The 27,415-nt window shown below is 40.6% G+C and overlaps 1 protein-coding gene across 7 annotated transcripts in view; it reads right to left on the bottom strand.

Annotated features, from left to right (window-relative positions):
* Positions 1–27,415, bottom strand: part of BICD1 (BICD cargo adaptor 1) — a 172,061-nt gene that overhangs the window by 34,409 nt on the left and 110,237 nt on the right. For 4 of the 7 annotated variants that reach the window (XM_048300256.1, XM_048300260.1, XM_048300258.1 and 1 more), the window contains exons 3-5: positions 15,914–16,066; positions 12,339–12,809; positions 5,412–6,506 (exon numbers count right to left, since the gene is read on the bottom strand). In XM_048300256.1, the coding sequence (XP_048156213.1) occupies positions 5,412–6,506; positions 12,339–12,809; positions 15,914–16,066 (1,719 nt within the window). The remainder of the gene's footprint in view (positions 1–5,411; positions 6,507–12,338; positions 12,810–15,913; positions 16,067–27,415) is intronic. The other 3 variants (XM_048300254.1, XM_048300255.1, XM_048300257.1) reach the window with 1 other exon arrangement.

Raw genomic sequence — 27,415 nt, forward strand, 5'->3', positions numbered from 1 at the left:
CCAGGAAAAGGAGAACACAGATGAGAGGACAAAGCCCATTTTAACAGCAACTGGCAACAACTCTGCACCTTAAGTGTCCCTGCAACACCGTGCAGCTGTATGTGGAGGACTCAGGTGAGTAAGTTACTACAGGAGCTGCTACCAGGTTGTTTGAGGTGCAAGAAACAACCAAGTGTGTCCCCTGGCCGCTTTGCAAACAGGACACAGGGCACGTGAGGCTCAGCCTCTGCAGCCAAGTTGTGAATCAACGTGTTTGGCCTCAAGCCTACTGCTGGCCGAGGCTTTCCGTGGGCACAGGGATGGCCAGGACCTGGCAGCTTGATTAACGTCTGAGAACTGACAATGTCTACTGTGCAAGCCAGCATTATTTCAGCATTTTTAACCATAACAAAAAAATAAAAAGTGTAAATTACAGTTTTCATTTAACAGGAAACAAGGCTTTGTATTTGTCCTATGCCTAAATTTTTGCTGTTCCCTTCCTTCTTTTTTCAATTTCATCTGTTAAATTTCTTTAATTTACTACTTTACTGCTTTTAATAACTACATTTGTCTTATCTTTGCAAGACTTGAACATTCTGCTTTACCTATGAATTTAGTATCATTTTTAAGTTATTCAAAATACAAAGTTTTATAGAGACTTTATACCTACTGCTGCTTGGGACATTTAAAATTATTGCCTTTGAATGAGAGGAAGAAAAATTTGCTTCCTTTTACATTTGTTCAGAGTGTTTTTTCACTTCATTTGGTACATAATAAGTTGCAGCAATTCATACAGGCAATCAATTTCCCCTGTTACCTTATGGGTTCTTGAGCCACCACCAGGGGAGAGAAGTTTAGAAGAACATTAGGTTAAAGCAACCAGCAAGGGAACAGGACAAAAGATGGTAATTACCAAACAGTTGGAAACCTGTTTTAAACTCAGTTTTCCGAAACTCAATACATTTCCCACTAGCAATGTCTCTTAACAAAAGAATACATTAGAATCTCCTACTAAATTACAACTTTATTCTTTTTGTCTCGTTAAATAGCACCATTACAAATAGCAGCATTAAAATACTTTTTGATTGTATACTCACCAATAATAGTTTCTTACTTTCACACCAATTTACATTAAGAGAATGGATTTTTAAAGGGCAGTACTAGCAACCACCTATCATTTTAAATAGATAAATTTTTCCAATCCAGATTTGAAATCATCAGCAATACATGTTAAAATTATCAATCACTTAGGGATCTATTCAAATCAATTCTGCTTTTTTCAACCTTGCTGATATATGCTTTGGTGCAGTGCAGGATACTGGACACCAGTCTATGTCATGGCAGGATAAAGCAGAAATCATCAGCTTTTTGTCTGTTTTCAGCCATGACCAAAAATGTACACTCATAAATTAACAGTAATTTACATATCACTGAAACTATGCACAAGGATCAGACAGACCATGATCCCTATGTTTTAGTCTGGATGTCAGGGTAAGTTAAATGGATGTGCAACACTACAGGATGAAAATACAGTTTACTTGGTGAATAAAAGAGGAAGGACTGTATCAAATCTTAAACTTTTTTTCTTCCTATTAAAGTTTCCTATAAAACATATAGAAAACAAAGCATAAGCTTCAAATCCTATGAGAAATGCTTCATGGCTCTCCATGCACCAGCCAAGCTGCTGAGGTTCTCCCTTCTGAAAGTCTCCTAAGTGCTCTGCTATAGAAGCAAATAAAACTAACCAAAAAAGTGGGTTTAGTAGCAAAAGAAAGACGGAGAGCACAAGCTGAGGAAGCTTCTGTCGGAAATTTGGAGAGCCTGAAGAGACAGGAAACTTGCCTGAATTCTGAGAACACCCTGAAGCCTGAATGTGTAATGGAGGCAGAGGATAGAAGAGGAACTCAGCCTCCATCTATCAGAGACAATTAAGTGTGTCTGGTCACCTCAGCTGTACTGTCACACTGTGCCAAACTAACAGGGATAAAATGAACTGAAGCCACATGAAACCTCATGTTACTCTTCCTCCAGTGCCAGCTCTTGTTGAAATTATTTCTATTTGCTCCCCATCTCAGCCAATCTCCAAAATTGTACCCATTGAGCCACATATATGGTGGTGCCTGAAACCAGTTCTGTGGAATAATCTAGGTTTAGATAATCCAGAACAGTGCATTCAGAGAGTGCTCTGAAAGGAAGGATGGGGTAAATAAAAGCCTTCATCTCCAAGTGGTGGGTGCCAAAAGGAAGCAGATGCCCAGGACCTGGCTTTAAGAGCTCTTTCTGAAGCGCTTGTTTTTAAGTTGCGGCTAAGTAAAAAAATTTGTATCAGAAAAATGAGAGAATTTTGTTCCACATCAAAATGCAATCTCTCAACACACAAGTAGATGGAGAACACAAGAAAAAGATGAAAACATGGGGGGAAAAAAAACATTAATACTCTTCAGTGAAGTAAATAATGTAATAAGACAGCAGAGGTGCTCATGACACTCTTGTCAGACCAGTCATGCCGAGGAACTGAGCAAATGACTACCCAGGCTCTCAGCCAGCCACCTGCAGACATGGAATTGATGGCTCATGTAGCATTTACTGTGCAGAAGAAGTCACCTGGAATTTACAGCAACACCAGGAGGGAGCAGGGAGCTCCAGTGCCTGGACTCCAGCAGGGTGTGAAATACCAGCGAGGAAATGAGACCTGGGGAACACACAGAGCTCAGCTCCCCTCCCCATCCTCAAAACCCAGCCCTGGAGGTGAATAGGCTGAGGGGAGCACACACCTGACCCCAGGACTTCAAGCACTGCCAGAATTAACAGGGTCCTTTCCATCCCCCTCCATATCCCTACAGAGGAGATGTTTGCCCAGTCTCATCTGCCTAAAGGTTGCCATCTTCATCCTGAAATCTGTGAACAGATCTCATTTTCTAAGATGGCTTTGTATGTCATTTACTTTACATCAGCTGTGTGAGAAGCAGACCAGCTAAAATAATTGTTAATAAATATTAAGTCCTACACTGGTAGGATTTTTATTTCACACAAGAAAGCAGAAACTAGCCTGTATTTTTAGAGCACAAGTTGTACATGGTACCAGGTCTTTTCATCAAACCTCTCTTTCACAGCAGAAATTCTACTGTGTTCTGTCCATATAATATCAGGGCATTTGTTTATAGATAAGGTTCTGTATGTTTGGGGTTATCAAGGTATTTTTTCTGAAAGACTTTTATGGGTATTTCACTTATGGGAGCTGGAGACACCATAGTTACTGCTAATGCAGAATTAAAGGTCTCGCTGACTCAATTCTGTCTTATTGAACTATTTAGCTATGAAAACAATATATCAGCTTTCCATCAGAACTTCAGGATATTAAATTCCCCTCAAAGGCAGTTTTGCTTTCTGATTGCTATTAGAAATCGAAACCAAACCCATTATTGAACTGGTCCTAAAAGTTACTGCATCATTAATTTGATTTTACTTTCTCACTTATGCCACTTGTTAATGTTTATTCCACCGATCTGGTGCAGACACAGTAATTTGGGCTATGAACAAAGGATACATAAATCAAGACAAGGCAAGCAAGCAAGCCAGCAATATCTATATGCCTTGCTTTCCTGGGCACTTGATTTAAGAATACATTTTCATGGACCTATGTTTGCATTTTCTTACATCAAATCTTTCTCTTTTTATCCTGCTAGAGCTTTGTGTAGTCTAAAATTCTTATTTATGAATACTACTGACCATCACTAGATACCGACTGTGTTTCCCTAGTTAAGGGTGTGTTTTCACTAAAGTACAGCCCAAAATACCAGACCTAGGGAAGGGTCCCACAAGGGAAAAACATCCTCAGCCTTTTGCTGCTTAGAAACTTAATCTTTCGAAGGGGAACACCTCAAGAGGATAAACTGTAACCCTGTTTTTTTTGAATATGAGTCAAAACATGAATTTGGGTTCTGGGGTACACTCATCACTTGAGGCTGGCACATAATAAATCACTCTTCCCCTCTACAACTTTGAATTTCTCCTTCCCTTTATATTATTATGTCTTTTAACTTGAAAGTTTGAGGAAGCTGATATTAGGCTGGCATGAACAAGTATGGTACGTTTCTGTACCCAGTTGTACAGTTACCAATGCTGCTATCCAATAAATAAAAGATTAGTTAATAGCGGCTCCTTAGTCAGCAAATCTATCTTTTCCATTTCAGTGAGCATCCTTTAGGATAATGCATTATTTCTGACAGCAATAAAAGAGTGGGACTGAGATATATCTTCTGGTGGTAGCAAAAAATAAATGATAGCTCTATGCTAATGGGAAAAATCTTTAATTTGGGATCACAGAATGTATACCCACATACATCAATTCCATCTAAATTACATTTTAATTACATGGAAAACCACATATAATTGCTCAGAGCTATTATTGCTTAGCTAGAGATGGTATTTAATTACTTGAGTTAATATTTAACATGTGTTGTATCAGAGGGAGGGAAAATGCTATAAAAGACTCAATAAATGTTGAAATATTGCTGCAATTTAAAAATCCCCAGTACCCTAGAAATGCAGTTACAGATACAACAACCAATTAAACTTGAAATTGTAACTTCAGAATAGTTGACTATTGGGAATTTTAACACTGAAATCCCATCACTGTCACCAGCTAATAGTGTGCCAAGCTGTTAACCGGTATTCGAGCCCCCACGTGGTGATCACTGCACTGTTTTCAGATGAGAAAAGTGCCTGGAGACCTAGAACGATGACACTGCCGCTGCAGCCTTTTGCATTCAGATTAATTTTGGGCAAAAGGAGATGCATCAAAGTAAATAAAACTATTTGCATGGGTTTTTTTGGTTTTTTTTACAGTGTTTTCAGAGCTGGAATCTAACGGACGCAAAGGGCTTGGTAGATATAATATGCACAGAAAATTGACAGTACTCTTGAAAAACATAGCATTAAGATGGATTTCTTTTGGCATTTGATATCAAGTACTATAATTTTCGGCTTCTTTTCATTGGTGAAACATCTAAAGTAAAATGGCTTGTTGAATTTCTCTTAAGATTTGAAAAAATTCAAAATAATGACTTGAGGTTCTTATTCTCTTAAATAGAAGAGCACACCACTGAGAGCCTCTCCAGGTATGTTCTATTTTGTTTTCCAACCCTGATAACCTTAATCAGTCTGTGATAATACCACCAACATGCCTGGGCAGTAGCTCGTCCCTGGCCACACCTCTGCTGAGTGAATGGTGGGAAATGCTGACAAAAACAGAACTAAACTGCTTAAAGAGGAGGCTGGGAAGGGAGGGAACAAAGGTGTGCCCTTGCTGTGATTGAGTGAGAGGCTAAATAACCTGTGAGTAAAACCTCTCCTCCAAAATACCCCTGGGAAAGCTTGTAAGCGACCTGTAAAAATAACAGACTTTCCTGAGTGCTTTATGAGCACCTTACCTGCTTGTTGGCTTTCAGCACTGCTCTCAGGGTCGCGATCTGCTCTCGCTTTGTGCTCAGGAGCGATTTCAGCTTCAGGATCTCTTCCATTAAGGCCTCCTTGTCTTTGTCGATCATGGGCGCCAGCTCGCGGGCCGCGGCCCGCTGGCGCGACAGCTGCAGCGACCGATCCACAGCCTTCTGCAAGTGCTTGATTTGGTCCCTTATTATGGCATTGAGGTTGTAGATGTTCATAGGCTCTTTGCGGATGTCACTGGTGTCAGAGACAGGGGAGGAAGGAGGGGCTGTGATGACAGGAGAAATGGAAGGTGTTTTTGTTGGGCTCTGTTCCTTGCCGGGCTCTGTGGCCTCTTTCGTCACCTGCTCGGTCGGGGTCCTGGCTTCTACAGGCGATGCCACCCCCCGCCTGGCAAGTCGTGGGGAAAGGAGACCTTGAGGGTCATCCGGTCCCTTCAGGCTCCCGCTGCGGGTGACTCTGCTCTGCCTGTAATAGTCCAACATGACCCTGTTCGGCGTCTCGTTGTTGCACAGGCAGACGTGGTGGTACAGCTGAGCCAGCTCCTCACTAAACGTCACCAGCTCGTCCTGGGCAGTGTTGAGGGTATTATGGTTTTCATTTGCTATGCTTGCCATCCTTTGTAACTCCTTTTCCATGTGGACCATTTTTTCCTGGCTTTCCTTGGTCGACTTCTCCAGGTTTATCACCTGCTCATCATACGTCTGGATTCTGCTCTCATACTTGGCCTTCTCTTCGGTGTAATTTTCCACATACTTATTATATTTCTCCTTTAAGGCTTTGATTTCTGCTTTAAGGTCTATCACCTCAGTAACAGCTACTTTGTATTTACATTCCAGGATCTCCAAGCCATTGATATCCACTTCATAATCATGTGCTTCCTCGCCAGAATCTCGGCCCTTCTCACAGTCAAGCTCAACTTTCAGCTCCTTGTTGCTCTGCAGCCCCCTCATGGCATTGACGTGCTCCGTGAGCCTGTGGACGCGCTCGTGCTGCTCTGTCAGGGCTCCCTTGGTGTGCTCCAGCTGCGTCTGAGACTCCTGGAGGTTGGCCAAGAGAATGGCCTTCTCTCGCTCCACCTGCAACAGAGTCAGAGTGAAAAACCCAGGATGGATCCCATCCTACCCATGCTGAACCCCAAACTCTGCAGTCAGAGTTATCTCCTTCCACTCCACCACTGCATGCAGCTTGAGGGCTTCCGAGAGATTTTAGCCATGTACACCTAAACCATAAAATTAATTTAAGAGAGCCGTGTAACTCTCAGAGATTTTGGAAGTCCTAGCCTCTGTTACAACTTCCAATATCACTAGGTCACAATTTTACATGCTGCTCACTGAAGAGTTACCAAGTGCCCAAGCACTGTCTCATCAGCTAGAGTGATGATCCACGATTTACTAGGAGATACGTTCCCTGAACACAGCAACTGCATCACTGTCAACTGTAAGCCATTTCTCAGTGGAGTCTGAATTTATATTTCCCATTAACAGTTCTACCAATCTTTCACAATATCCATTTATATCTTTGAACTGTTGCACGCTTTCATTAAGGCAAATACAGTAAAAAAACTACACTAGCTGTGTACATTTCCACAGATTAAATAACCTACTGTAGGTGGAAATGTAACACAGATCAGGACACTGAGCACATGCAACTCCCAGGAGTACCCATCCCCAGCACTTATCTGTAAGCAAAATCCATCTGTTTAAATTCAAGCCAGGAAAAGCAGGACTTGCGGTGTAACTAACAACCAGCTGCTTGTGACCTAGTAAGTGTCTTTCCAAATATCCACAGAGAAATGTGGATTGAACAACAGAAGACATCATGAAGGGCACCTCTAGAAGTTTTAACGCACAGCAATTTTAAAGCAAGTGAACATGACAAACAAGTTTAATCTGCTCAGGTATTTGCTACTCATGATAACACCCCTGAAAGATTTCCACTTCAAGTTTTAAGTGTAATGCTCCAACTTTTTCCTGTGTCTTTGTCCTGTTCTGAGGTGTGAATTAGGAAGCAGAGGAAGGCTTACAGAGATAGGATCCTTGTCCCTTTCATGGCTTTTACAATAGGACCCTAAGCCTACCAGGTTTACTGCTCTTTTCTCCCCCTGTTGCAGTATCTCAGCACATGCAGTAAAAATGGCACTTCCCTTGATGAGTGGTGGCATTACTAATTCTGAGAATTCAAAGCTTTCAGTTCTGAAAATTCTTTAAAAACAACAACAAAAAAAACAAACACAAACTTTCCTTCCCTATCAGTAGTATGTGGAAGAGAATCAAATTAGCCAGCATGAATCTTAGCAAAGGATAAAAAAAGCCTTTGAGAAACTGGGAAGGTATTAATGCCATCTCACAAAATGTTCTAAGAAGTGCTTCAAACTCTTGTTTCCTCTTAACCAGGCTTTTGAGCAGCGGCTGCTGCTCAGAAGTACTAAGACATTAGAGCATACATTGATCCCTTGGTTTTACAGAGAGGCTCTCAAAATGTGGCCTCCATTAGGATCTGCAATCGATTGCAGGCAGAAACTACAAATAAAAATAGAAGCCATGATAAAAGCATCTGAAAAAAACAGCCTACTTTTCTTGTATACAGGGGACTGATGCCTTAAGAATTAAAAAAAACAGGGACAAACCTCATCCTTATTTTATGATCCGGGAAGAATCTGTCTCTTTAGATATGAAGTGTTCCATTTTTGGCACTACCTAGTCTGTGCAGAAGAGCACGGCCAAGAACCACAAGGATTTTGGTATCCTCCTCCATTTTTCGTTCCCCTCTTGCTGTCCCAGTATGTTTGCCACCCTAATTGTTGCTCACCCCCCATGTCAGCCCACTCCTGTTGAGAAAATCCAAAACAGGGCAAACTTGCCTTTTGCCAAGTGCATCTTCTTAAAAGGTGACAATTTTCTACAGATCTCTCGGTCAGGCCTGTCCTGGGGACCCTCAGAGATCAACCCAGCAGGAGTCTCTTCACCAGCTTTCCTCTTTTTTTCATCAAGCTGCCTGCCCTAGGTCTGCTCTCCCTGGAAACCTTCAGCTGAACTCCAGTTGTTACCACTTGGTATTGCAGGCTTCAGTGCTACTTACACTGCCCTCATCGGATGATGAAGGTATTTATTCCTTCAGGCTAGTAATGTGAGCTATGCACAAGCATTAAAAATCTGTGTTTTGGCTAATTTAAAGGACCATCTCACCTTATAGAGAGAAATTGTACTGATAATAAAGAACCACATATTACAGGCAGTTGGCTTATTAAAGTGTACGGGTCCACTGTGGGCATGTTCCCACCAAACAAGCCAATTCACTGCAGATATAAATGCAAAAATAAATATTTATTTTTAACAATATTTATCGATAATAAAGCCTTTCCTCTGAGAAAACACCCGTGTGTTAAAGCAGCACAGTGCTTCAGTGCCTGCTTAAATTAATAAGACAGAATTGATCCTGCAGGACTACTGATCTGAACCATTATACCCTATCATGAAGAAAAAATATAGCATGGCTAATTTGGATCTTGATGATAATTTCTCTTCTGAACATAAATGCGTTCTGGAAACATAATCCTTTCAAATAAAAAGAACTCTTTCCAGAGAAAACATTTTAAACTTTTGAAACCCATATATCAACTTGCACAGCAGGCAAAAGGAAATACACAGACCTACTCAATTTTATTCATTCTGGACCAGCAATAATGGATTAAGCTAATCCCCTTCTGTTTAAAACCATAAATACATGCTCCTACTGCCAAGGGAAAAACTCCAAAGCTCCAGCTCATTCCTGAGCACACCTTTTGCATATTAATGACGCTGCTGTTCCCAAATATGGTAATGATATTTCTTCTTCTAGACAAAACTATATTCTTCTTTCCACCACAGCAAACTTATGGCAATTCCAGGTATTTTTCAGCCCACTTGGTGCATTTTTTTGACATTGAAATTGGTAGCTGCAGTAAGGATTTTTATCATTCATTTAGAATGAAAATAAAAACAATTCAAAAGTAGCTGTACCTGTTTTGCAATGCATCCTTCCCTTCAAAGATTTCAGCTTGAGGAGATTTTCTTCCCAATTTGCATCTATAGTTTGCAATTATGGAAACCAATTTTACAATAGTTATTTATCTCCTCACCTTTTTCTTTTTTTAAACATCATCAGAATTTCAAGGAACAATTCCTGGGGGAGACTGGAACAAATTAACAGGAGAACTCATCTCAAGAACCCTGAATCTCAGCTATAGCACATTTGTCACAGAGTACAAGGCAGCTGAAGAAGAATATCAGAAACTAAGCTGCAGGACTTTTTCTTTTTCTTCCTTTTTTAAGAGAACTTAATCTAAGTTTTCCAAACATGATATTAGCCTCAGAAAAGGGGAACGTATGACCATGGGAAGAAAAGGAGTCCTAGGCTTCGAAGATTACATAGAGAATTCTTTCCACTGGACAACAAACAGGAAGGAAGAGTGCAAAGCCCTGAGCTTTTCCAAGAAAATCTCAGAATACAAAAATTTTCAGCAAGACATTTGTTACACAGCAGACATATGAATGGAAAGGAAATAGTTGCAATTAAATCTCTCTCCTAGGGACCAGCACAACTCATGGAGCAGCAGCATCCAAAAGCAGTAGAGGGAATTCTATTTGTCGTACTGTTTCAGTGAAGTCTTCTTTTTGAAACTGAGGAGCAAAAACAATTTGCTAGACACACTTACAAAATGGCAAATCTGAAGTTTACCTTTCTCCTATAAAGGAACCTGCTGTCCTATAGACATGAAAATAGTTCACAAAAAACAGTCAGTTCCTTCAGAAACTCTGTCCTAGTGCAGCCTCTTCAGAGGAAACAGGAGGCACTCATACCAAATACTGAGAAACAGCTCAATGAACACCACATGGCAAAGACACCATACAGGAAATGAAATTCCGATTTTGCTGATGATTTACCTTTTGCCAGCTTTTAAACCTGAATAAGTCTCCCATCTACCACATGCAAAACTTTTGGAGGAATTTTTCACATTTAATTTGTATGACCCAAATTTAATTTGTGTGACATAAACTGATGTAACTCAACAGAGAAGGTGGTCCCTTTGTAAAAAGTGCACATCAGCATTTTGCAGTGAGTCTTTACAGTAGCTAAAGAAATCAGGCTTTCACTGAGGTCTCGTCTGTCTTTTTAAACCATAAACCTTTAACAGGATGTAAATGCCAAGCAGTGGTGGCCACTATTGGCACAGGTGTGCTGGGGCCCAGCACCAAAAAATGCTATGGCCAAAAATAGTTATAGTTTCTTTTTAAGGGTCCTAAGATTGTTCCTAGTGACTGCGAGAAGGCTGTCTCTTTGTTTAAGAGATATAAAATAAATTTTTAAGCCAGAGAAGATAAAGACAATTACAGTATCTTTCAAGTAGAAGTTTGCTAACTCATCATGCTCAGTATTTAATTTAATAAAATCAAGAAAAAGCATACCCAAAGCAGTCCTTTTTTTTTTCATTTCTAAGCAATTTTCATTCCAAATTCACACTGCATATATTTCATTGTAAATTATGGTTTAAAATACTTACAGTGTATTTCAAAATGTGAAAATTTAAAAGCATTTCTTTTGAAACTGTTTTAAAATTTTTAACATTGTCCCTCTGAATCAAATTAGAAGCTGCATATAATGTATATTTGCACATATTATATATATATACATGTATATGTACTTACAGGTGCATATTTGTATACATACATACAAAATATACACTGTGTATATTTTAAAACTGGAAAAGTTTAACAGAATTTTTCACGTAAATAAAATTCTAAGTTTCGTGCTTTCACACTTAAGTGATGTGTGCTTTGTATTCAAAGTTATTGGTGCAAAGCACTAGATGTCATCCGTGTTCACCATGTCACAGCTCAGACCAAAACTTCCCACAGTGAGTTTGGCAATGAAGTAAATAAAACAATTAACTCTTCAGCAAATAGGACAGACCACATAGGGGTTTGTTGTTCTCTAGCAAGCACTGAAAACCGGTTTTGCTCTACTTCACTTCTAAACCACCTTTTACATTTTAAGCAGTAAAGGGCTCACATTTACTCTCTTTAGAAGAGGTGCTTTTCAGAAGCCTGGAGCTAGAAAATGCTGGATGTTTCCTTGACAGTGCCAAAACCTTTCAAGCTGCTGTGGCAGACGAGATGCTCAACAGCTTGGGCAGCAGGACCCTTTCTCTGCGTGGCACTGCACCCCTTCTGAGATGATGTCAACAGCTTGAGTTTTTATCTGGCTCGCATCCCAGGCTCCTGTTCTGGCTGGGCATGGATGAACAGAGAACAAACGCTGGCTGTGCCATCCCGAAGCACCCCCTGCAGCCCGCGCATCCGCCGGGACTGCCAGCGGGACAAGGGCGCTCTGTGACAGCCCACACGCCACATGCTCCCAGTGCACGGCTGGTAAGTGGAGCGCTCCTCTCCTTTTGTTCTCTCCTGAACGCGTGCCAAATCTTGCTCGAGCTGAATTTAATGGCAAAAACTCCTTCGGACTTGCAAGAGAGCATAATCAAGTCTGTACACACGAGTATTTTAATGGGGTTTTTTCCAGATAGCTTTAGTCATATCGAAGAATACCTTATTTCACTTGCAATTTCAGGGACATTTACCATTATCAAAGCAGGAGAAAAAGGAATCTAACCTTCTGCAACCCCAGCATCTACATCCCTTTCTCCCCTTTGCACTAAATATCTGCTCAGGTCACACTGACTTTTGTGCAGACAGATATTCTGTTTGCTAGGGGTATTTCTAGCAAAACCCGGATATGAAGAAACACCAAAGCAGAAGTCTGGAAAATGGACATATGTGGTCAAAAACATCACTGGGAATGATCACTTCAAAACTGGCACGAGGGTTCATAGGATGTGTGTCTAAACACTCCAGGACATTAAATTCAGCCCTTACCTGCATGAGTTGCTGCTTCAGTTTCTGTATCTCTGATATGTTGAGCTCACTGAAGAGGTCAGAGACGGGGTGCAGAGATTCTCCTTTCCTACTCGTGGGGGTTCTGTAGTCACCGTTGAGTTTCACAAGAGGCCCGTGGATGTGTCCGTTCATTTTGTCGTCATTGTTGGGCTCACCCCCATCCTCTGAAAACTTCAACCCATCTACTGATATATTAATATGGTTATTATACATACTATCATTGAGGTTGATATACTGGGAGAGTTCCTTTCTCAGATTGTTCTTTTGCTCTCTTTCATTTTTTAAAGTTTCCAGAGCTTCCTCCAGCTGATGCTCAGCAATCTCCTTCAGCCGGATGGCATCTTCTAGCTGGCTATTAAGCAACACTGTCTCCTCCTCAAATCGTTTAATCTCATGCTTTAAGCCTTCGTATTCAACCTGAATTAGACAAGACAAAGAACATTCATAATACTAAAACTTGAGTTGTGAAAACCTGCCATTTATCAGCCCTATTGAGATAGGTGTTAGAGAAACTACGGTTTGGAATACCAGACATTGCCTACAGCTGCAAAGAAATGACTGAAAAAAGAGTGCAAGTGGAGCTCACTCTGTTAAATACTCCAGTGTTCACTTTTTCAGCATGTGAGAATCAAGAATTAGAAAACCTCTTTCTGAATAACTTATGACAAGCAGTGTAATTTCATGGGAAGAAGGCTGTTTATTAGCAGATGCCCTGGTAACAGATTTACTCTGAATTGCCATAAGCAATGTTGGTATATCATGGTATTTATAGATCTTAGGTTCATATAGCCGATTTATGATTTGCACATATTCTGAAGATGACTTCATATCTCATTTCTTACTAGATGTAAAGTCACTCAAGCATAGATACGCCCAAGTATCTTGGTAGTTTTCAAAAATATGGATGGAAGGTACAAAACCAGTAGAAGAGCCTCGGCTCTCTTCTCTGTATATTACAAGGCTCTCCATTGTCCCAGAGGCATTTAATTTTAAAAATTAAACAAGAATCTATTTGTACAATCAGTTTAAACTCTAAGATGCCCCAAAATTGTTAGACATTTTTAAACCACCAGAAAAATGCAGCAAACAGCTCATTCAGCCCCCCACAGTCCTTGGACTGCGTGTAGGGACATCCTCCTGGAGCACACAGGAACCTGTTGCTCCAACCACAGTGCCTGGAGTGTGTCCCAGTGACACCCCTTGGCAGCACTGGAGGGACTCACTGGTCTGTCCTTCTCAGAGGGCAGCTCCCTGCCCCACACCAAGGTGTGGTATTTTATCAAGGTATATATGGGCATTGTGAGCTGAGCTAAGCAGCATCTTCCTCTCTGTCCTTTAAAGGCAGCTCCCTTGTTCAGTCCTCTCCATTTCACCTGACAAGAAACAAAGCCTGGAAAAACCCAGCCTAGCTCAAAACCAGTTGATCAGCAATAGCTAGAGAGGGCAGCAGATCCCCACTGCAGAATGTTTCCCCTTTGCTCTTCTTCCTCATCTTCCTTTTCACTGTTGGAAAACCCCACAGCAATGAAAAGGAAGAGCTTTGTTAGTAAAGGTCCATGTCCACACTCAACCAGCACTCCTGGTAAAAATGATGACACTTTGATTTTTTAAATTTAATTCCCATCATGTTAGTCACCTGCATCTTAATTTCAAAATGGAAAAAAAAAAATCTCAGTATCAGGTGAAATAATTTAATAGCTTGGTGAAAGAGGGAAAAAATACTGAATTTTCATGCTTCCATAAGAAGCCCCAATTTTTTGCAGTTGAGGCTTTTCTAATTCAAACACATGACTAACTGCAATCTTAAGGCATTGTATAGAATTTTTTTATATTTGATATATATGGATTTTTAATCAAACTAAAATAAGGTTCTGGCAAAAATAAAAATATCCACCATTCCTATTGAAGGAGAATATTTATCAACCTGTCAAAAGTCTTCAACTCATAAACCTTTAGAAAGGCAATCTTAAAAACCAAAGCACTAATCTTCAAACCCAGAAACTGGAAACATATCAAACAACAAAGTTCCAAAGTCATATTGGGCATTTTTAAATAGAAAAGGAAAATCCATGCAAGTTTCAAATCTACACTTGGCAATTTAGTATCTTTGCTTACTGGAGGAACAGGTCCATCTGGAAAAATTATGAAATGCAGTCAAGTAGCTATGTTTATAACTTAAGGACATGAAAATAAGACAAACCAAACGAAACAACCACCACTTTTTCAATTTTAAATCCACATAAAACCTAGAGGTCTATATCTCTATGGTTACCTTCTCATAGACTCTTACTTCAAAAAGCTACAAAAAACCTCAACATGTAGATAATGACATTTTAGCACCAAGACTTACAACATACAGTTTTGTAAATTCAAGCATTAAAGTATAAAATGCTCTTAAAATTTTACTTGTAGATTAAAGTACTTTTAGGAACCACAAGTGCATGGATCTGTGATGCAAAATGACTGATTTTTAGAGCCATTCAAAATGTGGCAATGTTTTTTCTCTCCACAGACTGTTGGCATTTGGTTTCAGTAAGAATGAATTATTATGACAAATATAAACACTTGCAAACAGATTTCATTTTCAGGGGAAACTAGGACAGTCCATAGAGAGGTCACATACTTCCTGAAAATGTGAAAATGTCTCCTACGAGGTTGATGAGAAAAAAAATCCATGCCTCAAAGGAGGAATTTTCTGGCTAGGTAAATAACTCTCACAACAGAGATGATCTGCTGTAAATTCAGTTTCAGGAGTGTGAAAGACTAGGCACCTTCATAAATAAGGAAATTATGCACCCATTTCCAGTTCCTGTGTATTCCCTGTGGCACAGCTCTGTTGTTTTAAGTGTTTTAATCACACTTGTGCTAGAGCAGTAAAAAAGCAGTATAAGAGAGCTGAAATAGCACCACTTATTCCTGCAGGAATAAGGCAGCTTTGTTCCAGGGCTGCCATCAGAAACTTTGACAAGGCTGGCTCTTCCACAGAAGCCCCAAGTGCACCAGGCAATAGGTCAGGACACAACCAGGGGCTGCAGTGCAGAGCTGTGACCCTCTGAGAGCAGGTGAAGAGAGGGTGTTACAAAGTGCAATGTTATGATGGTCTGGACAGCACCAAAAAGGCAGGAAGTGTTACACCATCTAACCTGGATATTTAAACTTCGATCACCACAAGTTAACTCTTCTGACAGGAGACCAAATGTCTTTTGCTCACTTTAAAGGACAACTAGCCACTGGACACCGAGCTCCTAAGGAACAGGAAAAGCATGAAGCAAAAATATGCAACTCTATCTCTTTTAATAATTCCTCTGTGATTACATAGTTCTGCAACGACATATTCCACCAGAATTTTTCAAAACTGAGATAAGGGCCTCCCCATATTTCAAAAATGGCCAGTAACACCATTTTAGAGTAAGTGATCAGCAAAAACCCAACTGAAAAAAAACCCCAAGCATACAAAGAAAATTCTATCAAAGTGCTGTGCAGGATCACATTATGGAAATTGGAGAAAACAGTGCCAATTTACAGTACAGTGCCTTGAATCTTGCGATGCTTACTTGATTTTGTTTCAGTGTGGACACCAGTTTCTGTAAAGTGATGTTTTCTTCTTCCAGCTCAGTGTAGTCCTGCAGCAGTCTTGCCTCTCGAAACTTGTATTCTCGAATCTCATCTTTCATTCGTATCCTCTGCAGTTCCACCATCTCGTTATTCTGCCAGGAGAAAACACAAGTACATCACCATTCGTGCACAGCCACTTTAATGCTCAACACTGCCTTTAGAAAAGGCCAGACACAAATTAATCCTGAAACAAAAGTGATTTAACAGTGCACATCAAAATAACATCACTTATTAATTTGAGGCCAAGCAATAATTTCAGGGGGGTGCTGGCAATGCAGAAATAAGAACGCCTGATACAGAAGCCTGATTAAAACAGTTTCAAGATTAGATGCTTATTGAAATGGAAACCTTGGCAAGGCTTTAGCATATCTCATTAATTTCATTGCTCTACAATAGAGCAGGATTTAAATAAAATTACCACCTGTTTTCCACCGAAGGACGCATTTTACATTCATATAGAAAAGCAGCGAGTACTGACATCTGTTCTCCAAAGACATCTGCTAGGGAGCAAGGTGCACTCACATTTGTATCTGCAGGCACTGGAGAGGCTCACAGACAGGCACAGGGTGGACAGCACTTGTCAAAAGCCTGACAAACGCCTGGCTGTACTGAGCAGGATCACACCCAGCACTTCGGGAACACACAAAGTCACAATTTTATTTTTCCCATTAGTACATACAGTACCCAGACAGCCTTATGAGAGAGAACATGAGGGATCAGTTTCACCAAAAATCAATTCCAGCTCTGAGTTTGACATCAAGGGTGAGGTTATTCTGGAAAGACTCTACTGGCATAACCACGATGTAAAAGGCACTACAGGAAGACAGAGTTAACACACAGCTGGAAGAGAACAGCGACCAATACAGCTGGTTGGCAGGAACAACCTCCTGCCCTACTTTGAAGAGAAGTCTGCATTTGTCTGATTAATAGAAATGGGCATGGTAAATCACATCTCCTTTCCTGCAGGAGGATCCTGAGCATTGCCACAGCAGCTGGTGGACAGACCTTATGGATGGGGCAGAGCCCCCTCGCTGCTGGGACGTCAGAGAGAGCACACCAGGGAAGCAGTAATGAGTTTCTGTAAAAGATTCCAGTGTGGAGGGGGGCAACCACTGGCCTGATAGCTACCTGAAAAAAAGTCAAATGTTCAAGCAGAAACTGTAGTCAGGGAGCTCTAAATCAATCAATCTGTACCACTCACCCTCTGGTACATGAAGGATAAAACCCCACATCCTGAATTAAGGATAAACAGAACTTCGCTTAGCATCTAGGTTAAATAATTACAAAACCCCTTGAGAAGAACGTCACAAATATGAAAAAAAAAATTTTGATGCAAGACTCGACAGAAGTGTTTTTAAAAATTAAAACTTTTTGTTAGAGAAAACTAAAAACATCACCCTCCTCCTAGCAGCTAATTAAGAAGAAATAAAGAAACTACCTAATTTCTTAACCAAAAACAACTGAAAATATTCCCAGTGGAAGAAGAGTCACAAAGCACCAGATAAAAGTAACTCTCTGTATATTCCTGCATCCATCACTGCCTAATCAACCTCTGAGCAAACTGTAATAACAGCATCACAGATGATTTCAAATGGTGAAGGCATTTTATACCCCCCAGGCTGCCTTTATACCTTTAGCTTCTGCCAGCACATTCCCAGCTATGGCAGGGTGTGGGTATGTGTGCCAGTCTGAAACAGTATGGGGACAACACCAAGTGCACAACTCTGCCGTGTCAAGGATAATTAAGCGGCTCTGCAACTCTCCCAGTGTTTGAGGATGATCAGCCCAGAGAATGAGCTGGCTGACATCCATCCAATGCTCACAGGAGCCTGGGAGAGGGTGCATCCTAACAGGATCCCAGAGGAGCTCTGCTCAGCAAGCCATTCCCAGCAGCGCTGCCTGCACCTCACTGGGGTGAAACCAGCAGCAGCAGCAGCCAGGACAGATCTACTCATGATACAAACTGCCTCTGCCAACAACACTGCCGAGGGAAAGGAAGGCCTCCCCAAAAGGCCAGGCTGGATGGGGCTTTGAGCACCCTGCTCTAGCAGAAGGTGTCCCTGTTCATGGTGGGGGGTTGGAACTAGGTGATCTTTAATGTCCTTTTTAACTCAATCCACTTTCTGATTCTGTGATTCTAAAAGGGGAGAATAAAAAAGGTGGCCAGAAATGGAGGACATGAACAAGGAATTTTCACAGCATCCTGATATAGCATTTCCCTGATAGAGTACAAGGCAGGGTCGTTTGAAAAAGCCTTGAAAATGAATTCTGTAAGATGTGAGTATTCCTTTGTCTCCCCTGTCATTGCAAACTGCAACAGAAAACATGAGCTATCACCTCACTGGAGTGCACCACCATTTCTTCAAGAGAGATACCACATTTCTTCAGCATTTATAACTGCTGCTTCCTACATAATCTTAGAGATATAAACAGAACCATCTATCGTTCTCCTCTTCTTACACACAGAGAAGCTCTTTCTGCAGCACAGCCTCTATTTGTCCTTACTCATGACATTTCATCAAGGAAGAAACAGCAGGAAAAGGAAGACTTGCCAGTTGGAGAGGCAACGCTCAGGCAGGCATCCCATGTGCCATGCGTGCCTGAGCACTGCCTGCCACCCTTCCCCTGGCCAGGGCCAAGGCCTCTTACTGGCAGCGATCCCACTGCTCGGACACAGGGACAAAACCAACTCAGCACATCACAGAATATGGCATCGCCTTTTCAAAGCAATATAAAATGTGTGTTTTGTCACTGCAAACGCCCAGGAGTTACTCTCCATGCTCCAGATCTCTCCTCCTACAAACATCTGCATTATGCTGGCAAACACCCAGCTGATAGGCAAAGTGCTATAGTGCTCTCCATGCTTGCCAGGAAAGGCAGTGATTCCACTCCACAGGCCCAAAACCCAGTGTTACTGAGGTTTACAAATGAGTAGCCACAGGACATGTGGAGGGCTATTCTGCTTTCCCTTATATAAGACCTCTATGTATTTTCGGGAAGTGAACTAGTCCTGAACCTATTAAAAAAAAAAAAACAAAACATGTTGAGTTTATTCTCTTTTACTGTTGGTATGAAGGATATATTCATTTTCATCAAATGCTTTAATTAAATATATTATCTTCTCACAATCTTATTGTTATTTTGAACTATTTAAAATACATATTTCTTTAGCAAAATATCTGCACTTATAGAGGAGAGATCTTCCTGTACTTATACAGTGGCAGTAAGAGGCAAATTTTTTATTTGGTGGACTTGCATGAAAAGAATATGAGAGGACTCAAAAACATAAGGCAAAAGGATTTTGCCAGCAGGGCAGTTATCTACATGAGCCACTAGAGGACAATGTGACCCAAATTATTAGTCAAGTAATTTGTAATTAAACTTTACTACTCATCCAGCAGTGAACTTGCAGGGCAAAGCAATTGAGCCAGATGCTTTTACTAGGGCACTGCCCTCGGGACGTTTTACATTCCCAGAGAGAATTCCCCTATGAACTATGGACTGGATCTGCAGAAACCAAATTAATCCAAGAGGTGGAGCTGATGACACACGAGCAAAGTTTTAATGGCTGAAAACGACTTTCAGTCCCAGCCACCAGCTGAACATGGTGCAACAGCTTTAATGGATTGGTGCCAAAGAAGAAGGAAAAGGCCTTTCAGTGGAACTATAGAAAACAAGAGAGTCCTTGTCAGCATTGCATCTCATTATACACGAGCACTAATTGTGGAAGATGTCAGCCCCACAGCACCTCTAATGAATGTACACATAACGGAGCAGACCATGGCAAATGAAAAACAGGAGGCTCAGTCGAGACAAAGTCTGTCCAGGTCACCTATTTACTGGTACTTAGGTATATTTTCAGAATTGTAATATATGAAAGGTGAAAGACATCTCTAGGTTTTGCAGAGGTGAGGACCATGTCTGTGTACTACCAGCCATCAATCCTGACAGGTCTCTGAGCATCAGTGGAATATTAAACAATAGAAGGTTGTACTTCTTAGCAAATCAAATGTAATATATATTAATATATATTGTTAATTCTTGATACAGCATAGACTTTTAAAATGCTGTATTTTATATGCTACATGCAGAGCAGGTTGTATTAAGTGTGTGTGGATTCATTGCAATACATTGTGTAATATCAAAAATTGCAAGTGAGAAGGCACTTCAAAATGAAGGAATGGAAATTGCTAATGTTGAACACTATGAAAAAATACACAATTTTCATGTGGAACACTCGCAAGTACTGCCCTAGGAAGGCACCTGTTATGCTCCTGTGGCCTATCAATTCACCTAAAGAAAGTGAAGGGACCCCTAAAGCTGGGTACTCTCATCTCTGAGGTGAGAAGTGAATTCCAGTGGCTTCTGGTTTCCTGAACTGTGAACAAACAAACTGAATTTCTTGGAAAGTGGCAGTGTTGTGAAGCCTTCTTTTTAAAGTGAATGCAGTCCCATTAACTAATTTGGTTGCCCCCTATGCTGGAGTACATAAAGGAGGAGCTTTTTTATTGGTGTATTTTGTCTACTGCTTTTTATCCCTCCCAAAAATTGTGGAACTAGTGTTTGGGCTTTTTCCATACATTCTGTTCAAACAAATGTTCATTAGGAGATTTCAGATCCTTACTGCAGCAAAACATACTATTTTGCACACTGAAAAACAGCCTTATAAATCCTCAATTAATTATATGCCCCAAACTACCCAGACTAAATCCCTACTTATATGTTGGAATATGCAAGCCATAGCATGATGCTGTGCATAACTTTTCAATTTTCATAACTCACAAGAGAGCAAGAGAACAATGATAAAATTGTCTACTTCCACTTTAATGGCATTGTTTTATAGGTGATGCAGGATAAAATCCCATTCGATCTGACGACAGTGTTATTGCAGTAGTAGTAAATCGAATATAAGAGAAAGCTTATGCTCAGCCTAAGATCCATGATCTTGTGTGTTTGTTGACAAGTCTCACTGTAAATTTGTATGTCACGTTTACTTTATTCTGCAGAGGAAAATAAAAGATGTATTTTTTATGAAGAACAGTTATAGCGATAGCAAATTCAATTCAGCAGGGGTTGAGAGGAAAGAGAATGACAGTGGCAATACAAGAGCAAAAACCATTTTCTTTATTTGTCATCAAGTGTTTTAAGCCCCCAGAGTCCTCTACACAAGCCTTAAAGTTCCCTCCCTCATATACAGGAATACTCAACTTGAACTGAAAGAATGGCATTTTCCATGCTTCCCGGTGTATTTAAAAACATGAAGGGATTTTGTGGAAGACCTTAGGTGACCTGGTCTGACCCTTTTGTCAAATTTGCACCTCAATCCTCCTGATTCATAGATGCAGATGCCCAGCTAAGCAGGGCTGGAGCATCTCATACAGAACTATTTTTGCTTCTATTTCAAAACAGAGACACCTCTACATCCCAAAATAAATTATTTCAAAGATTTTTTTCATCACTGCCAGAAGCCTCTTTTTTAACCTGAATTTTTCTGATTTAATCCTTCAAAAAGCTTCATTCAGGTGTCTTTATTAGAGTTTATTATACTGTATCTGCTCTAAGCAGCTCCATTGACATCCTACTTTAAGAACATGAATACAGATCCTATTGTCCAAACCCAGAAACCACTAACTTTTGAAATTATGTATGATCCTGACATTCCTTAGCTTTAGATATATCACTTACTGTCTAAAAACCAGGAAAATAAACATGCTGTTGTGCACAAGATATTTTTGAAAGTGTAACTGTAGCATAATGTAAGTACTTATAATCTTTCCCTTCCATGGATTTACTTACAGAATGGCAGCACTATCAAAGCCAAGCATGAAAAAAGCCATATATTTGTTGGCTATAGCATACTGATTAGAAGCCAGATCATGATAATGTATGTTTCAAGTTCCTTCACCAGCAACAGATCTCAAATAAAGCATTTACAATACATCTAATAATTTAATCATCTTAAATGCTCAGTGCATTTAATTGGAATAGCTAAATCTACAGAAGTAGGGTGAATTTGTATCAAGGGCAATTAAATGGCCCATTTATGTACTTACCACAGAGTTTGAAACCCATAATATTTAACATTGTAAATCTTGCTATGTATAAATCCCCACAAAGTAGCTATTTTATTGACTTTCATATATAACTATATATAAAAAGATAGAACTAAGGAATGTTCTGGTAGTTCAGGTATTAAATTTTCCTGCTGGGTATCATGGTCACATAATATTATGATGATTTCTTTATAAGATGGTATGAACCACAAATCTCTAATCATGCATATTATCTGAAAAACAATGGTTTGATTTGACTGCATTTACAGCAGTTAATGCCTTACTATTAGTGCACTAATTATACATAAATTCTCTTAATGTATTAATTACACTTATTTATAATTAATATCAGCACCGTGTAACAAACACTGCTATAATATTCTTAATTCCTTCAAAGGATGAGAAACTTCACCAAACTAAACTTTATCAAAACAGGGTAAGAGAAAATTCAGACTCCAGGGTTACAGCACTGTTCAGTTAAAATGATTCTTCTGCATATCTGTGGAACGGCATCATGCATGATCATATGATCATTGCAAATAGCAAAATATCAATTGGCTGGAACAAATTTTGCCATGAGGAGGACATTGTGGATGTCATTTTGTTTAAATTTAAAACTCTGCTACTCATCTGTCTCCTGCAGCTCTAGTGGCATTAAACATATCCAAGAAGTGGGAGGATTTATTTCTAAACTCCACACTGACTGGATAAAAGAAAGGCAATGACACATCCGTGCCTTGGAGCAGGCTGATAACAACATCCTGCAAACACAGCATTCCCTGCAGTCCATCAGGCCTAGAATGGCTTTCAAATTTCTCCAGGTACCAGTGGACAAAATCATGTTCACCCACAGTCCAAAGAACAGTCCTGCTCCTACTTACAGAACCATTTAGATTGGAAAAGACCTGTAAGATCTTCAAATTAAACTGTTAATCAAGTGTGGCAGAAAAGCTGATGTGTACCAAAGTCAATCACAACCCTCGTGGCTCCCCCACCTCTGGAGGGCATTAACTACGTGAGCATCCAGACAGGTCCTCCTGCAATTCCCACCTGGTGCACCTGCCTTAGGATAAACCACATTGCCTGTCAGGGATGGCAGAGGACAGAGGGTGCTGGTGGAGGGAGGACGCACATGCAGACCAAAGACCTGACAAGATCATGTTCTGTCGCCATCACATCAAGGACTGCCAAGGCCACCACTAAACCATGTCCATGAGTGCAATGTTTACAGATCTTGTAATTACCCCCAGCATTCTGACCCAATCACTTTCCCTGAGCAGCCTGTTCCAGTACTTAGCAATCCTTTTGGTGAAGAAATTTTTTCCTAATATCTAATTTAAACCCCTCCCGGTGCAACTTGAGGCCATTTCTTCTTATCCTAACAATCTTCAGTTGGGAGATGAGCCTGACCCTCACCTGGCTACAACCTCCTTTCAGGTAGTTCTGGAAAGCAATAAGGTCTCCTCTGAGCCTCCTTTTTTTCAGGTCTGCACTCTCTGAAGCAGGGGGCTGTTGCCCATTCCACATCACCCAATTACCTCGTGGCTGGATGAGTAGTATTATAAAGATACCAAACCCAAATTGCTCTTGACATATTAGTTCAAAGAAAAAAATAAAGAAGGGGTGGATCTGGGGCATGTTGGGCTGGATGGAATTTTTTTTTTCCCAGTTATAACCTTTCCTATTATGTTGTCACTTTCTATATACAGTTTAAGAAGCCAACAGCAGTGATTCTACATGACAATGCCTCAAGGCAGGCTTTTTGATGGAGAAGCTGCACAGGCCTTTTCAAGCTCATCAAGAGGCCAAGAGCTGGTTTTAAAGCCTAACTGATCACTTAGAAGAAGCATCTGCCAGTTATATGTATCTCTTTGAGAGGCCATCTGTCAGATCCAAAATGCCAAATTTCCTTCCAGACCCAAAAGGGGCACCAGCTAACCGACAAAAGAAAACTTGTGCTAACAGGGTGTGGGGCTGTGATCAGTTTAAGCTCATCAGTCCCACAGCTGCTGTTCCCAGGTCCTGACCCTCCCTTGGGCCAGTGCTACCTTTCACATCACTAGCCAGATCAAGGGCAGCAAGTCACTCCAGAAAACAAACAAAGAAGACAGTTTTAATGGTGTTCATACTCCCCGACTTTGCTGACAGTTTGGACACACATGCACTGGTGCTAGCAGGAGGTAGGGAACAGGAAAACATGTCATTTCTAATTTGAATATGCTTACTGCTCAGCTACAACTGTATGATCTGTTCCAAGTTCCAGAGGTGGAAACCCAGCCCCACTGATGTAAATTGTAAAATTAATATAGCCTTCAGCAGGACTAGGATTTCACTGTATGCACTGAAACATCGAGGAGCTGGGAGCAGTAAAGTGAATGCCTGAAGGAGGAAAGGAGGAAAGAGAAAAAAACACCAAAGTGCCCAAATAAGAGGGGTGAGCTCTACTATTTTAGGCTCCATTATGCTTGGTTGGTATGGAAAGACATGTCCCTGTTTGTTGGCTCCTTGCTTTCACAGCTTTCTTCTGTCTTTCCTTACGTTTTGCTGTCAGGATGGTTTCAGAGCTCGCTGTGGTAACCTGTCCCCAGTCACCACAGTAACTGGGCAGTGGCTCCACTGTCCCATGTTTCAGGCACACAGCTATGCTCCTTGTAAGCTTTCCATTCCCCATGGTGATTGCCTCTCCTCCTCAGGACTTGGAGCTATTTTAATTACACTTCGCTGCTGGCTCGGTCCTACCTTCCCTTTTTTCCTCACATCAGTAATCGAGCCATGCTGCTGAGGGATGCACATGCCAGATGGGGGCTCTCAGCTCAGCCTCCCCATCCTGCACTTCCTTACAACACTACTCACGCTCTGCTTTTTCCACTTTGCACACCAAGCCAACCTTTGGTCTTGTGAACACCAGACAGGCACTGCAACATCCATGCCTGTGAGCAAGTGCCTCTGCTCTCCCCTGCTCTGGGCAGGCTGTGCTGCAGGACTGGGTGAGAGCACAGAAAGATGAGGGAGTTCATATGCAGAACCAGGGCTGAGCAGCAGTACCAATAAATCTGGTCCTTGGGACAGTGCAGCTAAATTAGTAGGGGTTTAAATTAATCAGACATGTAACTAATCCTGATCCTCAGCTTACCAAAGATCATAAAAGTAATAAAAAATGGATCTCAAAGGTGCCCCTGGGCAACATTCAGTAGTCCATTTATCTTTCCCAGGATAAGAGCAACTATATCATTCCTGGTATCCATCTGATCTCTTGTTAAAAGACTTCCAACAACCCCATCACCCTTCTCAGAAACTTGCTTCCTGGCTTTACTTTTGCTTTTGCCAGAGATCTATTTTGAATGTCAAATCTGAAGCAGTCTTTCACACTGAAAGAAGAAAACAGTATTTCTTCTCCTACCCACAGAAGGCAGGAAAATAAATGCATCTGTTCCTCTCTGCAGGAGATTTCCATTTGCCCACTCTACTCATCTGCAGCCATCTCTCTCTCTCCTACAACCAGAAGAGCAGGTAAGAAATGAGGATTCCAGATAGTTCCCACCACAGAGCAAAGTCTTTAGATGCCCTTGCATGACATACAGGGAGATGGGTAATGAGAAACAACAAAAAAGTAGATACTGGCAGGGAAAAAGAATAGGAGACCCCCAAGTAACACAGTATTCCTTCGCTGTTCCTCACACTGGATTGAGAGGGGAGAAATACATTGAGAGAAAGAAGAAACCTTTAATACTTTCTAGAAAGTAGAGTGAATAAGTGGCTAAAGGAGATAAAAAAAACTCTTCACAGGTACAAATCTATTTCAAGGGGTCATCTGCTGGTACATTCTTTATTGTGCTGCAGAGGAGCTGTGAGAGCTCAACATCAAAGGGCTCCATAAACCCATGCTCATAGCAGAGCTTCCCTCAACAAAATTATTCCTGCAGATTGCCAGCTGCAGAGGTGTTTTAAAAGCTCTGTGAATCTACACCCACCACCCTCCCAATGACAACAGGCTCTTTCAAGTTCCCCTTGAAAAATATCAATACAGTATAAAAGCTGCTATGAAAAGAGGAACAAGAAAGTTAAACTTCAGTAATTATTCTTCTCCAGATGGGCAGAGGCATGGCATCTTTAAACAAACACATCTGAGCCACAAAATTTAAATATAATTATGTGGCCAAATCTGTCATTATTAAGGGAGAGTACTTCCTCAAAGTCAGGAGCAATTGCAGTAGTTAAAATCCATGTAACATTACCCATCTGCTGCAAAAAGCAGCACAGCATTCTGCAGCTTATTTGACCTTGTGTGCAGAGCACCCACCCACCCCCACTAATTCTTCTGTGGCACGAGCAGAAACATCAATTCAGAAACAGCAGTTGATTAATATTAAAAAGATGAACATGGCTTGATGACTAATGACTTTTTCTCATCAAAGACTTAGGGGTTTTATTTTAGAGCATATATTTGAGTGGCAAATATAGTCAAAGGTAAGTACCTCATCTGTCTGTAAACCACAGCTTTTAGGACCGAATTTTACACATAACTGTTACTCATTGGAGCACACATGGTGATTCATGAATACAAATGCCCACATAAAAGATTTTATAAAGTAAATTGCACTGAAGGTTACTTGAATTTATTGATATGGACAGTGGAAATACCTGTACCCAGGTAGTGTGGCTGTAACAATGTAGTACTCTTCACTGTTCAATATAAACTGATTTGAAACCTGATCTTGGCTGTTTATAATCTGCCCTTCCATTTACATTTTAATACAGACTGTAAATTTCACACATTTACATGGTGTGTATATATATATATATATATATATATAACAGTCAGCAGAAGTAATTTTCACATTGACAGTTTTCTTACCTTTTCCTTAAAAGGCTGAGCAAACAAGATTCTTACTGCTCAGCATGCAGGACAGAAATACAGATGTAATACATGCCATAAGAACACAGTGCACGGACTGACTATTAATGCTGCAGTTCTCACAGAGATTATTGTAGCATGTTGCCTATAGCTGCACAGCCTTAGAATTAAATTATTCCTTTGGGAATTGAATAAACACGGAGTATCATTAACTGCCTGCAATGTATCAAAATGGAAAAAAATGCCATAAAATTCTGTATTTGCTCAGGGAGTAAAGTATCAAGCAAGTTATGGGATTGTTTAGATATGGGTATTAAAGTTATATTTAAATCTATTTTTTTCTACTCTCTTGTGTTCCCCCTTAAAACCACTGCTGTTTTCCTTTCACCATTTGTTTCTGCTAGACTTTCAGCCAGCTCACCCTGGGTGTTGGTCTGATAGCAGAAGCCTTCTGCTTAAACAGATTATTGATATATTACTAAGATACAGATAAAAGACCTAACTGGGAACAGCCACAAAAAAGCCCTGCAAAC

Source organism: Corvus hawaiiensis, chromosome 4 (genome assembly GCF_020740725.1).
Source record: "Corvus hawaiiensis isolate bCorHaw1 chromosome 4, bCorHaw1.pri.cur, whole genome shotgun sequence".
Classification (NCBI taxonomy): domain Eukaryota; kingdom Metazoa; phylum Chordata; class Aves; order Passeriformes; family Corvidae; genus Corvus; species Corvus hawaiiensis.